This window comes from Prinia subflava, chromosome 6 (genome assembly GCF_021018805.1).
Source record: "Prinia subflava isolate CZ2003 ecotype Zambia chromosome 6, Cam_Psub_1.2, whole genome shotgun sequence".
Taxonomy (NCBI): domain Eukaryota; kingdom Metazoa; phylum Chordata; class Aves; order Passeriformes; family Cisticolidae; genus Prinia; species Prinia subflava.
This window is the reverse complement of record NC_086252.1, coordinates 20,522,236-20,540,100: the sequence shown is the minus strand read 5'-3', so window position 1 is coordinate 20,540,100 and position 17,865 is coordinate 20,522,236. Positions and strand designations below refer to the sequence as shown.

The 17,865-nt window shown below is 36.9% G+C and overlaps 1 protein-coding gene across 1 annotated transcript; it reads left to right on the top strand.

Moving 5' to 3' along the window:
• Positions 1 to 72: 72 nt before the first annotated feature.
• XIRP2 (xin actin binding repeat containing 2) lies at positions 73 to 16,889 on the top strand. Its single transcript, XM_063401148.1, has 6 exons — positions 73 to 111; positions 237 to 368; positions 6,100 to 6,207; positions 7,215 to 7,391; positions 12,922 to 13,055; positions 13,940 to 16,889. The coding sequence occupies exons 1-6, from the start codon at positions 73 to 75 to the stop codon at positions 14,955 to 14,957; spliced, it is 1,608 nt and encodes a 535-aa protein (XP_063257218.1). The 3' UTR covers positions 14,958 to 16,889.
• The last annotated feature ends 976 nt before the right edge of the window (positions 16,890 to 17,865 follow it).

The window sequence follows — 17,865 nt, the reverse complement described above, 5'->3', positions numbered from 1 at the left end:
CAATCAAGCAGATGAGACTTCTTTTGGTGCTCAAGATTCAAGCATACCTTTAGGTTGTCTAAATCATCAAGTATGGCTCTTGTGCAGTGGTCTATGAACTTGCCAAAACCAGTACTTATGAATGTCTGAGTCATTCCTGCACACTGCTGTTAACTACTTTAAAAAAAAAAAAAAAGGGCATAGAAGTATGTTTTTAGTGCAAATAGAAAACAACTGGTCTTATTTTATCACTCTAGAGTTCACAGAAGACCAAGTTCTGTACTGTGCCTGGTGGCCTGGCAGCAGTGAGGAAACAATTTGAGAAAGTGCAAAGGATGTCTCCAAAAAAGACCTTTGTTCAGTACCAGCACCAGAACAGATCTCTACAGGTAACAACAGCATTTTAATACTAACAAATTAGGTCTGCCCTGCTAGATAACTGAGGAAAAAATATGATTTCTTGTTTTACTGACAAGTTTTTATTATGACTAAGACAGCATTTCTCTAATGTTCATACTCATAGAATTTTATATTTGAGATGTACTACGGGATGCATATATTTTTTATGCAGATAACCACTCACTACAGACTAGACTCAACAAGACTTCCATAGAGTAAAGCAGATTATTACTATAGCAGTATTTTATACTGAAACCTGCCTATAAGACTGTGATTTATACATTACCATGTGTCATGGTGACATTTTACATTTATTGCACTTGATGTAAAGCCATTCTCTTTCAAAAGGAGTTTCCTGCTTCCATTGAATTAAATCTAATAAATTTCCCTAAACAGATCAAAAATTGCACAGAAGAATTCAGACATTACATGAAAGTAGAACAAAGAAGCAGCTAAGTGTTACTTCAGATAAAAGACCTTTACATTTCATTGCTTCATTAGGCTATACCATGAAAAATTGTTGGAGATAATGATTTTAGACTATGTGAAATCCCCTGCAATAAAACACTGTACAATCTGTCCTGTGCACTGTGAAAAACAGTAAATTTCTTTACCCTCCTGCACCTCTTGGAGAGATTTTTAAGCAATATTGTTCTCCCAGCTTTGTAGAAAAAGACACATTAACATTTTGCCATAAGTTTATTTCAATGTTAAATAGGTATCATCACATTTACCTGTCATCTCTCATTTCTTATACATTAATACCTATATCAACAATTTGCACAAACAAGCAAAACTTCAGTCTGTAGGGAAGAAGACACAGTTTGCTACAGGGTATTAATGCATCTTTAAGTGAGCAGAAAAATGCCATGGTGGGACATACTCAGTGGCACATAATAATCTGTGGTAACAGGAAGTGTTATGTACATACCCTTCTGATGATGTGGCCCTCTCTACCTCCCAGTTTTAAGGGTGAAGGAATACAGAGTCCTGTACAGAAATTATGTGACTTTTCTCTTACGCAGAACCCAATAATTTCATTTCTGTGATGTGGAGATGCATTTTCCCAGGACATCTATCTCTCCACAAAGCCACTATAATGGTTCCACTTCTTCAGTCAAGATGTGACCTCAAAGCATACTTACCCATGTATTCTTCCTCTGTGGCTAGTAGAGGAGGCTCTCTCAAATCATCAGCAGAAATAGCCACATACACTGAAAAATATAATCATTCAGACCACACGGAACCATCTTTAAATTTAGGTTAAATAACTTACTGCAAGACCATAAAATCCCATTTCTATGTAACATAACTGCACTTTCATGGAAAATGGGATTATACACTCAAGTAGCTGAAAGATTATTCAAGGTCACTGAATCCATCCTGGGGCAAAACAAAGAAAACACATAGTTTGAAGACAGATCTCCAGATTTGGATAAATTCAAACTATTAATCCAAGATAAAATAAGGATGCAATTGAATTTTTAAACAGTAATCTAAATAGCCGAACATTCAATTATTGTATAAGGATTTAATGACTTTCCATTCAAAATACTGTCATCAAATATGCAAATAATAACTATTCATCTCCCTGTTTTTCTCAGGCAGCAGCCATCACTCTTAGCTCTCTACACTGTACTGGAGATTGGTTCTGTGTAATAGGTGCCATAATACCTATTGAGTATAATACCTATATTGAGTAGAGCTCAATAAACTCATGTCCAAAATGGTGAGCAGCAATCAGACTTGCCCTGTGCCCATAAACTCAAGCAGAGTCTGATCAGAGGTCTGTGTCCTGGCACCATGAGCACCCCCTGGCATCAGCCACCAAGAGAAGATGCCGTGAGCTTTGGTGTTACCCCCGTGCCGGTGCCAGCCTGGAGCGCTTTGCTACCCCAGCTCAGCTCCCGACTGCTCAGGCACAGCCTCAGTGCCAGAAATGAGCCACTGCTGGCAAGTGAGCTGAGCCTCCAGCACAGCAAAGGAGGGAAATACAGAGAAAACACGATATTCACTCAACTGAATAGCAGAGACTGTCAGAATTGACACAGGCATAGCTATCCCTCCTTCACTGAGGGACATTCCAGAGGAATCTTCTAAGATGGCTACTGTAGCAAATTACCAATTTTCTAGAAATTGCAGAGAATAACATTGAATAAGGGGATGATGTCAGTGAATGGTGAAAACCTTACATTTTTATGAAAATCTTTCATATGGTGCCCAAGACACCCTAAGTATATACTTACAAATAAGCAAGGCCGACAAATCATAGGGATGAAGTGCAGATAAGTGAAGTTCTTATAAGAAATTTCTGCAAGACACAGAGTGCTGATGTGCAGTGAGACTGTGCTAAGAACATAAATAAATAAAAAAGCATTGCTTTGAGGAAGAAATGAAGATCCATGCCAAATAGTCATTCCATTGTCACTAACTTTGTAACTGAAGATTCCACTGCTGCTTACAAGTTTGTATAAACTGTTCATTTCAAATGGAAAGTTCTAAATTTGCCAATACATAAACAATATTACATTAGCAAACTTCTGAGAGATTATATGTTGACTGTAACATACAGTTCAGCTAAATGCATTATGCATCAATTGTGAGATAGCAAAAGTCTTTCTTGTGCTTGGATGAAACTCTGAGCCATTTGATCCTCCTGAAATACATACTTACATAGACAGAGAACTGTATACATGTTTTATGCATATATACAAAAAATGCAGTGTACATATTCTGAGCTGAAAAAAATTCTATTTTGGAAAGAGAAAGTATGCTTTGTTTGTTATTAGAACAGAAGGAAACTGTAAAAATATCAACACAAAAAAACAAATCTTGGTCTAAATTACACAGAACAATTAATGATAATTCAAATCTTGGCATATTTTCAATAAGAATTCCATCTAAATTATTGCAATACAGAAGCACTAAAGTTGTTGTACAGGGCACTAACATAAAATGTGTGTAGCAATTACAGTTCTCTTCAGTAACAGAATCTAAATTAAAAATCACTCTTCTAACAAAACTTATACAAACTTACATGTTTATTTTTAAATAGTATTGTTTTAGGTCACAATGACTTATTACCCAGAGACACAACAGTACATTATAGTCCTCTGTGTTAAGCACCACACAGATATGCACAGGAAGGCCAGCAGCCCACACAAAGGGACAGGAAACAAATGTGAGAGACTGGAGGATAAAGAAGTCTGAAAGAAAATTTGAAAATTGTAGGAAACCATTCATGAGTGAGCAGCATGCCAACAATCATCCAGCTGGCGATGTTTTCTGAAGCTTACTCGTGATATGCCATAAACAAAATGTAATTGACCAGTTTTATAGACTATACTACACAGTCCATGGGATCTACAAAACACGCCACAAATCATAATGAGGCAGACTAAATTAATCCTATCTACAGTAATCCTATACCCAATAGTTGGCAGTTATAGTGGAGGGAAGAAACCACAGGTCTTCCAGCTCTCCACTTGGTCAGGGTAATGAATAAGCAGCATTTAACTCCCTGTTACTGGAATTTCAATTAGCCATTTTGACTGACACACAAAATAAGAGATCCTCCACGTCCCTCTTTCTCCCAGCACACCCAGAGCAGGGCTATGTAATTATATCATCAAAATCTGGCTCATAATATTTGGGCTGCATTTTAGATGACCATAGCTATAGCATTAAATTATTATGGTCTTTTGCAATGTGGCAACTACTTCATAAGCAGTACCAAAGTTACAGCAATAAAGCACTAGTGACATTCAGATTAGATTTGCTTCCTGACTACATTAAGTCTAATTATATTTCTTTTTAATACCCTGCAACATTCAAAGGACACATAATGACTATTCTGAACATATTTCATGTCTCATGAATGAGTTTTTCCAGTAATGGGAGCTTGAATTACATATCTAAAACATGCACATTAGAACAGAAAAGCATATCTTAAATGAAAAAAGCATATATATGCATAAATACATTAAAAAGAATATCCGCATAGAATAAAAAAGGCATATTAGACATACACCTACACAGTCATTAAACAGAGAATAGATGGGAAAATTTGCACTTCATTATTTTTGAACTGCCTCTTTTCAACCTGGTATGTGGTTACCTCAACATCTCCTAATATGTTGTGCAGCTCCCTCACAACTGTTATGTACACAGAACCTGCAGGTGTAAAACAGGACATCCTGTAAAAGCAGGAAAGCTGTGACCTGCTCTCCTCAAGCCTCAATGCACTCTGACAGTTCAGAGAGGATTGATTTTGATACTGGTAATGCACTAAATCATTTATTGGTCCAGCAATAAGAAAATTTATTCTACCTTTTGTTCGTACAATGTGAATTCATCTTATAGCTGAAACAGGATTTGGCAGCACAGAGGTGGAAATGAATTCCTAAAGCCCATGGAGAGGACAGTCATTGTTTCTCTGCCATAGATCTAAGAACCCTTGCTGCCTGCTGCGTGGCAGAAATTACAGGGCAGGCAGTAGATGACCCCTACATTGATTCAGCAGAAATATTAATGGAGATGCAAGCACTGTAAGCATTCCTTAGTTTGAGGGTGGAATTAATACCATAAATACATGCTTTGTCATGGCATGACTAAGAGAAAGAACTAATTTCTTGCCCCACAATTAACTGAATTTCAAGTAGTAGTCAGGACTTGAGATGCAGGAAGCATACAGCTCTGTGTTGCACTAGATTTACAGCAGCAACCTCAGAAATACAGTGCTGCCTCCATTCAAGTTACATTGAACACTTTGGAAGCTCTTGCTGGAGGGACCCAAAGCTCCTTTTATTTGAAAGCTTATTATCAGTAGGAACTAATAGACAAGCTTCATTCTAACAAAGGAAGATGAAAATGTAATTTGACATGAGTGCAATTATTTGTTAGATGGCTCTGGGTGCATGGGAGAGGAAGCACAGGACTGCTGCCTTAATAATATCAATCTTTCAGATTTATTTCTTCTAATGACTAAGTCTCAAAGTACCCCATGGACACTAGTAATGATATAACACAAGTTCCATGGCAGGCTTCAAATAGTAAAACAAATCACTGTCAGAATCTGGAGCCAAACCAAATACAGATGGACTCAGAAATCAGTTTACACGGACATCTTGGACAATGCTTTAAACTCCTGAAGATACACTCTGTTTACTACACTGCAGTTGTCAGGCTTGTAGTTACAGTGCTACCCTGTCTATTTTACAGGATCTTTTGGTTACTCTAAGAGTCGTATTTTTCACAATTGCAATTCAGCAGGATTTTTGCACTGGAAGAATCTTATAACGCATATGCAGGGAGTCATCACCTCATACAGACATATTACACTTCCTTTTAAAAAGTTGCATTAGCATTATGTCCACTGCCAGGCAACACGTTGGAGGCACAGCCCATAAAGCCAGAAAGAGTCCTCCTTGTCATCCCTGCCCCCTCCCAGTCCAATTCTGCATTGTATCTATTTGTGCAGCTTGCCATATCTGCTGGCCAGCATCCTGCTGCAGTAACAAAGACTTGACATCTTCTGTGTTATAAAAAACCTTGTTCCAATGTTGATAGCAATAAATATCAAAGGTAATAACAATAGCACTCTGCTGTAAAATGGCTGCTCTAGTTACACCATTTACATTAGAATTAATTTCTGACAGCCCTTAAGGAAAAAAATCTGATTTACTATTAGCTGTTAATGTGAATTTTTTTATTTGTCTTGAGGAAACATCAAGTAGCAGGCACCACACACTATCAAGTAGCACCAGGGAAGCTGGGTACAATGAAATGACCTCCAAAGAAAGTCAAACAGAAGCCTCTCAAACACAAGAGGTAACTATATCATTTAATAATCATCTCATTGGACAGTTACATTGATACTGATACATACCTGCTTTGCTTCTTTCTCCTTTACCTCTCGGTACAGCAAGATCTGGATTTTCTGCTGAGAGCTTATCTCATTAATGAGTGCATAATAATTTTTAAAGGTGTTTCACCAAGTGTTTTTAACATTCCTTTGTTTTATCATGATAATTTATAGATTTATGTTCATATTTTTCATCAATGCAATATTTTAAATATGTTTTCAGAAGTATGTAAAATTCTTATGCATTGCACTAGGTCACAGCTAAAGTGAAGGTTTTGTGCACAGGTTTCTCCTCATGAGCAAGTTACTCATGAAATGAAAATGGCTTCTACATTCACTCAGCATGACACAGGTAAGAAGTGGCATGAGAGTAAAGGCTCACAAATGAGCAATGGCAAATGTCTTTACTCCCACAAATTAACTGCTCTTAGTATATAAACATGCAAACACACACTGCTCCGAATTCTCAGCAATGCACATTCCTTAACTTCAATGGGACTTAAGAAATGAGTTTAGAATTCAGTATGTAGAGATTATGTTTGAATAAGGATGTGGTTTTAAATGTGGCCTGAGTATCTTGAAAGAACGGGGGACTTGACAACCTGTCAGAAAAAATAGGCAAACACTAGTCCATGTACGTACACAGCTGTGGATGGGTAAGGTTCAGTTTGTAGCTGAACTCAATAACCCTGCAGAATATGATCACAGTGTTAAGACACTGCTGCTGCTGCAGTTTAGCCCTTGAACAAGAATTCCATTCTCCCACACACCTCAGTCACCCTCTGGCCCTGCCACACCACTCAGGTATGGCAAAACAGTAATTTATAGCACGTCCCTCAACAATTATTCTGTCATTTTCTCTATGGATTTCTGTACTGATCAAGTAACTCTCTAGACTTCTACAAGGCTAAACACAATTTTTCCAAGGTAATGTTTTATAATTCACTAATAAAGCCAATTTTATAAAATGCAGGTTGGAGGAAAAACCCATCTCTTTATTCTTCTTCCCCTTTCAGTAATCAATTCAGCTCAGAATGAAGAGCTCCCAAAGACTGTAACACAGATTTTAAAACAGCAGATTGAGAAGGCAGCTCAGGAAAAGGCTGTTCACTCTGACAGAGAGATCACAACATCTGCTAAAGAAGTAAAGGTCTGTATTTTTAATAAGAGAGATCTTTCCTTATGCAAATTAGAAGTTAAGACACTAGTCTGTCATGCTGTCTGATTTTCTGTTTTGAATAATGATGATTAAAAGTGCAACCTATGGAAGTGGTGGGAATATATGGACTTCAGGAATTAAGTGCATATAATATAATGCGGATTATATTAGCAGGCTCAATAAGCACTTACAGTATGTGACAAAAACAATTCAAGGTAAAAATTTCTGCTTTTCCTCCTCCTCTGCTGAGTACTGAGTAGTCTCCTCTTTCCTTGTTTTGAATCTATAAGTATGTATAATTTGTCACCACAGACTTTTAGAAGCCTAGAAAATATCACTTTCAAAAGAAATGAAAATGAGCATAAGCTACAGCTACAGTTTGTTATGCTTATAGTGCAAAGTCTGCATTTGTTGCAGCAAAATCTCCAAGACTGCTCAATCATAATTTTGCATGAATTCCACATTTCTTTTCACATATATTCCATGGTGCAAATATCACTGTTCTTGGCTCAAAATGTTGGTTTTATGCATTCTGAGCAATAGCTGATAGATTGTGTCTTTCCAGATCTTATTATAATCCTGTTGCTTGGATGCTTGCAGAACTAGCTTTTGTGCAGAATAGAAAAATTGTTTTCTATATTACTATGCTTAAGAAAAAAGGAAGGGAAAAAAAAAGAAACAAAAAACAACCATAAACCACAGACAGCCCAACACTTTTGTCCCCTAAAGATGAAAAATACACACCAGGAAATCACATTGACTTCAACAGCTCATCTGCTACTGCTGCAACTTAGCAGACTATAGGAAATTTCTACACCAAGGAAAAAACAGGATGGAACTTCTACCTCTGCAGTTATTTGCTCCCAATACATGGAAACACAGGAAAACTTCCCAATACTTAGCCAAAAGCTCCAAAGGAAATGTCATTATATTCTGAGTCCACTAGACCAGCCAGCTCTCCAACAAAGCCCACTGTGTCCACAGATCTGTACCCAAAGCAATTTATGTGAACTAAGATATTTATACAATTGTTTACACCCAATATTAAAAAAACACTTAGAAAAACATTTTCTAATATTTTATGTCATGGATCTGAAATATGGAATATGATTTTAGATGTGCATCAGGCTAGAAATGGCTTATGTCTTCATCATTCAGATGTTCAGAAGGCCAGAAAAATAATGTTCAGTGGCATGAAATCCAGAGGAGATTCCTCTCTCTAAGCCAGGTCTGTAAGAACCAGCCTTTTGTTCCATTTAAAGAAGATCCTCCAGACCCAGATAAAGCCAGAAGTATTGCAGAGAAGGAACCACTGCAGGAAGAAATATTATAATACACAGCCTGGATGTTTCAGATGCAGCCTCTTGATGTGCAGGTAGAGGAGGTGTTGGTGCAGGCAGGTGAATGATTGAAATGCAGCCACTGAACTATATGAATAAAAATCACCCCACTGAGGAGCAAGCAGCAGCTGAAACACATCTAAGTTGTTTCTAATGGTGTTGTAAAGACTCAGAGGTACATGCTGGAAACACAGAACCTGGATAAACTTGAGCAGCTCAACCCAGTTATTTCCCTCAACTTGTTGCAGACAAGGCCTGAGCTGAAAGAGAAGCTGAGCACTTCACAAAAGAGTGAAATATAATGTATTTTGAACCTCAGCCATTGTGTGTTACCAGAGAGCTTCAGAGACAGGAGAGTGAAGCTGTCCACAGAAAAGACACTGAAAAGAGGCATTACACAATAACACACCAGATGAATGCAGCTTTTACCTGTGAAAATAAAAACTCCTATGTGTAATTTCAGTGGAGGAAAACATAAGCGGTGCTACACACATGGCAAAAAAAGCTGAAATACAGCCTTGACACACAGGATCCAAAGGAATTAGCTCCAGCTGAAACATCCATTACAAAAATCAGACAAACAAGATCAAGGCCCCACAAGAGATGCAGCAGCTCCTGTAACAGAGAGCATAGCAGTTTCTGATTCTGAATTGGATGGCAATGATAGCCAAGTACTACAAAAATAAGATGTAGGAATTCAAAGAGAGATTTTGTGAAGTTCAGAAGACTGAGAAGCTGAAGATGCAGGAATTTAGGATTAATACTAAGAGATCTATCCTGAAGAATTACATGCAGCAAAACAAAAAGACACTAAAAATAGATATTACAATTAAAATAGCATTACTGTTGTATTTGAAATACATTAACATGCTAGAGAATGTGCACAGAGTGCACCTGGCTTTTCATGTCTGAAATTAATGCAACATCCTCTAAACTGAGGTAAAACTTTGTTGGTCTAAAACAGCTGTAGAGACAAAATAATGCTCATGTTTTGTGCACATCCATTTTTAGTTTAGTAAAATACAAGATGTGACTTTAGACGAAGAGAACTATGTTTCAGTGAGATTTCTATTTGAGTAAAATTACTGAAATTGTTTACAATTACTATAAAATTTAAAAACCCCCAAACTTCTACTTCCTGCTGGGTGATTTAAAGCTCATAAAGCTCTAGCTTGAATTTAGGCAATGAAACAAGATGTCAGGGTCCTGGTTTCACATCACTAAGGAGTGAAGCCATTCACTGTGTCCTTCCTAGAGCTGAAACCCATTATTTATTTACTACCGAACAAAAATTTTAACTATATGATGAATTTTAACTATGTGGTGAATAGATATATATTTATAATTGAATATGAAGTAAATATGGAAAATTAAGCATGACTTCTTTCTCATGGTGCTTGTTTTACTTAAAAATTATATAAAAATCACATTAAGATTGCAAAGTTATACATTTGAAACGTAGAAAACATTACATACACTACTGAAAGATGAACACCAGTGTCCTCATTTTTTCATCTATTTTGGACATTGAATAAGGATGGGATCCTGCAGGAAGACCAGATGTTGCCATAGCTTTAGCCATTTGATACATGAACTGAGTGGTTGTGCTTGAACAGCAGAGGAAAGGGCAGAACAGAGCTGAACACTCCTGTACATCAGGACTCCTGAACAGAGAGCTCTGCTTTGGCATTCCCAGCACTGTGCACCGAGAGAGGGCTGCTACCTCTAACCACACCAGGAGCACAATCAAACATAGTAGGTTGTGAACCTGTAAAATGAGGCACAGCCTAGCGGTGCTCCAATCAAATACTTCATGTGCTGGGTCGGCTCTTGCGGACAGCAAAGTCCACACCCACTCACCCACCACCCACAGTGGGTTGGGAGGAAGAATCAAGAGCAAAAGCAAGGGAGCCTGTTGGCAGAGGAAGAGACAGGTTAGTAGGGAAAGCAAAGCTGGGGCATGAGCAAAGCAAAGGAAGGAATTGATGTCTAGCCACTTCCTGGAAAGCAGAGCCTCAACACGCACAACTGTGACATGGAAAGACAAACACTCTGAATGTCCCTCTTCCTCTCCCTTTTCCCTCCCTCAGTTTCTATTGCTAAGCATGAATATCCATATTGCATGCATGGAATATCCCTCTGGTCAGCTGGGGTCAGCTCTCTTGGTTATGTGCTCTCTCCAGTTCTTGCCCATCCCCAGTGTACCTGCTTGGGACTGGGCGGGAGGGCAGAGTGGGAGAAAGAAGGGACTTTGACACTGGGCAAGCACTGTTCAGCAATAGCTAAAACATTGTGTGTTATCAGCACCTGAGCCCAAATTCAAAACAGCATCACAGGGGTGCTGTGAAGAAGATAACTGCATCCCAGACAGTCTTAGTAAAAACAGGTAAGTTTAAAGTGGGTAGAAATACCCAGTTCCAGTAGAACAGGGAGTTCTCTAAAAGTCAAGCCTCTGGATTTTGTTTTTAATCTCTTTCTATCTGGTAAATACTGATGACCTCAAACAGCAGACCAGCCTTTTCCTCACTGATTTTGTAGGACCATTCACATGTGGTGGGTTGACCTGCCTTGCCCAGCCACTGTCCCATGCCCCCTCCTCAACAAGGTATGGAGAAAAAATGGATGAAGAAGCTTATAATATAAATACAGGGACAATATAAAGACAGGGAACAATATAAGGACACCTATCAATTACTTTCACAGCAATGGGAAAAAATAATCACCAATTAATACAGATTTAGATCGTGAGAAGCAAACACTATAACACCTCCTCTCCTGCCCTCTTTTTCACAGTCTCAGGCACAATACCCACTATCAATTATCCAACTAAGCGAAGTAAAAATTCATCAGACAGTATTCCAGGATACAAGTAACCATTTCCCCCCTCCTAATTACCAGATCTCCTTCCTCTCCTCCCTCTCTACATTCAGAATATTTGTGTACCTAAGAATATTCAGCTGAATCCTGGTGCTTGGCTCACAAGCTCTGTGCATAGGAGTGGGAGGCATTTCTGGAACACTGAATTTATGCCTGCCGGGGCCTCTCTCTCAGCCTCTCCTTGGCATCTAAGCAGAGTCAACATTTGAGACCTTATAATTCATGACTAACAATTCTATGGGAGATTTTTGGTTTTTATTGGTGGTTTATTCTGTTTGCAAGTTCTACATTATCTTAAACATATTTAACTTTCAGCATTTTTCATGGCCTCATTATGGACACTAAAGAGACAAGGCAACTAAAGCCGTAGCTGTAAAGTCTACATCACTTTTTGTCTTGATTTGTGAACTGTTATAAAATCAACACCAGCAGGCAAACCAAGAGACAGAATGCTGAAAGAGGCCAAATTTTCTGCTGATGTCAAGAGACATTACTATTATCAGTGCAGATATATTCATATTGCAGTTATTTGGCCCACCCTTTTTGTATTTGTGTTCTAATACAATTTTCATAGCAATTCAGAAAAGCAGCATGCATTTTTCCAAGCCCAAAACCATTCTTCTGCCCCTTACTGGTATGAAACTTTCTATTCATGTTTTGTACTTTATGGAGAAATAGTTTTCTTTACAATTTCATATGCTTCACAGAAGAAGAAAATTTTATAAAGTTGTTAATATAAATGTAGCTACCTTAGTATTAAAATTCGACTGAAAAAAGTATCAGGTCTGACAACTTAAACTGTAAAAGTAACAAATAATTATGTCCATAGCATATTTGGATCATATGAGTGCACAGTCTGGAGGTTACCACAAAACGGGTAAACCCCTACTGTGCATTTGGCATGGCTAAGCAAAAATTTCTCATCAGAATTTCAAACATCCATCCCTCCTTATTGATCTTTAAATCATATTGTATATTCAGAGATTATACACACATTATACTTAATTCCACTTATACTAGAAAACCTATTATCCTACCACATTTCATAAAATAATTACTTATTACATTTAAATGGAAGACATTGTACCTGGTGAATAGTCCTTTCAAATTCATGGATTCCTGCAAAGGGAAAGGTAAGTAGTTTTTAACTTTCCAAGTATTACTGTTAGTTGAACAAAAAGGAAGCCCTACAATAAACAGCTGAGATAACAGTTAACAGAAAATAGAAAATGTTCTAGCTAAAATATATGGAACCAAAGCATGTGGCTTAGACTAATTTGTAACCTTTTAATATATGGTTGTAGAAACTGCAGATTCAGGAAAACGAAACATGCAAACTCTGTCAACAGAGAGTTTACCCCATGGAATGTCTAATTGCTGATAAGCAGAATTTTCATAAATCGTGTTTCCGATGTCACCACTGCGGCAGTCAATTAAGGTAAGAAGTAACTGCATGTTCACTCACATAACCCTGCTTTTGAATTTAAATACCGATGGTGAAGTTGTTTCCAGCTGTAGGATTATTCAGCCTGTAGGGTGCTGGGTTGACACGGTGGTATCCTGAGTTCTCCTTTTCCTCTCTGCTCCTAATATCTGCACTGTGACATGGAATAAGTCCTTTAAATTCCTCACAGAACTGCTCCATCCCAGTACTTTCCAAATTCTTCCCCATATGACTTCCTACTGACTGTTGCAGACTGTCAAGACAGCATGAAACAGAGGCAGTAGACACAGGAATTCAGGTGGAATTTAGGACATCTGAAACACACCGATTTTTCTCGTTATTTTCCTCATTCATGAAATGAATCATGATGTTTCTCTGCATTAGCAAATCACTCTGTCACCTTTATATAAAATGTAGGTTTTATTGCAATATCTGACTGCAAAGACCAACAATTTTGATTTTCACACACTCTGGAGTACTTACACACAGTTCCTTTACTTCACTTGGGAGGAGAAACAAACAGAATCAAATGCAAATTTCTGTAATTTGCACAAAGACTAAATTCTGCTGCCACTTGGTAGGAAAACTGAGGATTTGGACTTTAAAAAGATGAAGAAAAATGGTCCAAAAACCTGGAAGTGCTGTGGAACATTTCTATTTGAAGCTTATTCTGTGCAACTATCGAATGAGTTTGTGTTCTTTCTTAAATCACCAAGCATGACTCTTCTCCTTTATTTTGACTTTAAAATTGTATGGGAATTTGCAAGTAAAGATTTTAGAAACTTTTTTTTGGGGGGGAGGGAGATGGGAGAACTGGGGAGATGTATGGTAATTTATGATATGTAAAAGCATAAACCAAATTTTCTTCCATTCGGCAGCTTGGGAAATTATGCATCTCTCCATGGAAAAATATATTGTAAACCTCACTTTAAGCAACTTTTCAAATCAAAAGGAAATTATGATGAAGGTTTTGGACACAAGCAGCATAAGGAATTATGGAATTCTAAAGATCAACTTAGTTCAATTAACAATACTCAGGCTGAAGAAACAAATCCCATTAATGGTGTATCTGTTGATCCTAAACCAATTACAGAAGTTAATAAAGACTTGTACTCAGGTACTGAAGGTGCTCATCCTGATATTTTGGATACTAATTTGAAAAAATCCACAGAAAGAGGTAAATTAAAAATGACATGGCCTCCTTCAACAGATGATGCAACATCCAAGAAAGCATTTTCTATTGAAGAATCAGCTAAAGTAAGTAAGTCAAAGTGGCCCCCAGAAGGTTTTGCTCAAGAAGATTCTAGTCTACATACAAATAAACCTCTGGGCAACAAAAAGGAATCTCAGAAAAATCCCACTGTGATGGAGCAAAATAAAACCAACACCACAAATTCACAACAAAATCAACACTCATCCTCTTGCTCTCTGTCTGAAAAAGAAGGTACAAATATCTGTAAAGCAAAGATAAATGAAGCAGGCAATAAGGGAAAGGGTGAAGAAGCTGGGAATGTGCAAGATAAGGTGAATAAACTAGAAGCATCAGAGAATAGGGAGCAAAAAGGAAAGGACATTAAAGAGGGTGATAATGCAATTGTGGATAGTACTGGGAAGAAGCAAGAGAAACAAATTAATGAAACTGGTCATTCAGAAGTTGTACAGGTTACGAACATTGATGATGTAACAGTACAAAAGAATCACACAGAATGCTTGAATAACAACAACAATAATAATCATGCCAGTATTTCACATAGAAATATTTGTACCCAGAAAACAAGTGTCTCAGCTACGTCTACCCCAAAGACAGCAGTAAGCCATGCTATTTGCACTGAATCACGGCGTGCCTTTACAAAGCTGGACGGTCAGTCTGGAAATGAAGAAATAGATAAGATGTAGGAACATCACGAGAGCTTTTCTAGCAATACTGTGCTTGCACAGGATGAACAGAACTCAAAAGATGAAGATGCTGTTACTTCTAAGAGTCTTGCCCAATTTAATAATGATGCCACTTGTCAGAAGTCTCATACTAGCAGCACGCTGGTTTTGAAGAAGGCAACTAACACAACATTGTCTGTTGATGCTGAGTTGTTACGCACTGGAGAAGAATCAGAATATGACAAAAAAGACAAAAAGATAAATACTATTTTATTTGACACTCTGAAGATATCATTTCTTTAAAAAGACAACCTGGTTTTAAAGTGTAGTCTAAAAGACTCTGAAAGTGTAAATAAAAAATCCTGCAGTCCATAATCAAAAGAACATGGAAATTAGGATACAGAACTGAATGATATTAACATTTGTCAAGAAAATGAAATAATCCAATTGTCAAAGACAGACATAAATACAAGCTTAGATTTACTTAGCTCAAAACATACTGCTGTTTCATCATTCCAAGGCAAGAAAGTCAAGTTCAAATGGCTCACTGCAGATGAACAAATTAAAAAAAATTAGATTTTATGATGAAAATTAATAAAACATACAAGTAATTAGCTATGTCTGTCACTCATTACAAAGTATGTCATAAATAGTTATTTCTTCAGTCTACTTATTTTAGTCTTTCATGAAGAATTTAATATCCACAGATTACATAAAAAATTACAAATATACTGTCAATTACCCAGGCTTTACTCAGGTAGTTTATATTTAAGGCAATGAAGATGTAGATGTTTTTCTATCTGTAATTATAAAACACGCGTTGTTTTCCTATGTTTCTAAACATTTCAAGGAATATTTTACTACACTCTCCTGGGGAAACAGAATCCATTTCAATATTTATTATTTGTAACAACTTCAGATGTGAAGCATCTGGTGTGCACAAAAGAAGAAAAAATACTTCTATTGTTTTTTCTAATGTATTATTAGTGTAACTGAGCTGTTGCTCATGACATATTATGTACACTGGTTGTGTTAAGTTCATGCTAGAAAATCTGGGGTTTGGTTGAGATTTTGGGGGGTTAATCTTTTTTGTTTCTGTTTTTGCAGTATCACGTAATACTTAGTTTGAAATGGATCATTTTTGAATAGCAACCACAGCTGGTTGGTGAATAGCAGTTTTGCTATATTCCTAGAGCTGCTATTAAGTTATATTGAGTAACAGGGGAGAAAAAAGTGAGTAAATTTTAACACTGGATAAAACCAAATATTCCAAATAGAACTGAAACATGGTTTGGGACACTGGGCAATGACAACTAGTGGTTGTTTCAGTAACTAATTCAAAATCATTTTAGCTGGACCAGCTCTCCAGTGTCATACTTAAACCTGTACAACCTTATTTAGGTCGAGCACTTTTTTCCTTAAAACTTATGCTTATGGATTAACATTTGCTCACTTAACACTATTCCATCTTGTACAAAACATCAACATATCATTTAACTGTTGACAATGCATAATAAAAAAGCACTTTACAAAAAATATTTTGTGATTTTTTAATATGAATCTATACATACTATTTTCCTTAAATAGTTTGTGAAATTCTTCATGCAATGATTAGTTTAAACCAAAGTGTCAGAGAGAAAGAGAATCATAATCAAAATACATTTTTCAAAATAATTCCTGAAGGATCCAATAGAGACAGGCATTTGAAATAATTTACAGAAAAGACAAGCTGATGTTAAAACATTTAAGAAAGTGTCATTTAAACCTCTGACTTTTAGAACAAGATATCATCTGCACTACAGCTTATTGCCCAAAGCAACAGGGTTGTGGGTAAGTGGGAAATCCACATGACTCTTCTATACCTACACAGAAACAACTATAAACTATACACACACGTCAGAGAACCGTGAACAGCATTTTTTTCCACAAGCATACTTCAGGAGTATATTGCTCCAAAGTATTCCCAGTAAATGCAGAAATATAAGACCTCTTTAAATGAATGTTACCAGAACAGGCTTTGCACAAGACACTCCAATACCTCTGTATTTGAGAATTTTATTAAAAAGCATTAGCTTTTGAACATTCAGAATTATTTCAGCAAGATTTCTCTCTCTGTTATTGCTCCTCCCATTTGGGTGTAGCCATCATAATTTGTTTTTAAAAACCCAAGAAATTACTACATAGCACTAATTGACTTTGCTTTCTTTTTTGAGTAGATAACACAACTAAAACATCAACAAAATTCCTGCTAAGAAAACAACAACAGCCCACCAGAAAATGCATGCCTGAAGAAAATAAAGGGAATTTGACTGGCATATTTAGACTTCTACATGACTTAAAATTTTAAATCTCTCCCATTTCTTAAAATTTATTATTAGATAGAAGATTGGTTTTGTCTGTATTAGTTAGGAAAGAGGAATTATCTCGAAAGTGAAATGGTGGTATTTATGTGAACATGTGTAGGTGTGATCATATGCAAGTTAATAATTCAGGGAAAAGCTAATATGGCTGCAACATTTGTACCTGAAGTACAGTCCTGTGCCATTTATCATCCTCCTGCATATTCTGATGAATTTAACCTTATATACTACAATCTAGAGGAGTGACAGATGTCAAAAATTATAGCAAAAATTCACACCAAGAAATTAGCATCTCTGAAACTATCCTTGCTATATAAATATATACCTTTTAGCTTCCCCCAAACAAAACAAAAATGAGTCACAGAAAAACTGTGTTCCCTATGCCCAGCTAAATATGACTAAAATAACGGCTTTGTTGAAATGGTATAAAAAAGCAAAACTACACAGAAATTTTTACTCCCAGAGGCAATACTACATGAAGTCAACAGACCTAAATGACACAGCATATGGGGTAAATCTCTTTGGATATTCCACGACTGAGATTCTGTATAGTATGGGACAGACACAGA

Coding starts and splice junctions, on each gene's coding strand:
- XIRP2 (XM_063401148.1), top strand. CDS start 73: ATGGCTCTTGTGCAGTGGTCTATGAACTTGCCAAAACCA. Junction 112..236: donor CTATGAACTTGCCAAAACCA/GTACTTATGAAT, acceptor TTATCACTCTAG/AGTTCACAGAAGACCAAGTT. Junction 7,392..12,921: donor CATCTGCTAAAGAAGTAAAG/GTCTGTATTTTT, acceptor ATATGGTTGTAG/AAACTGCAGATTCAGGAAAA.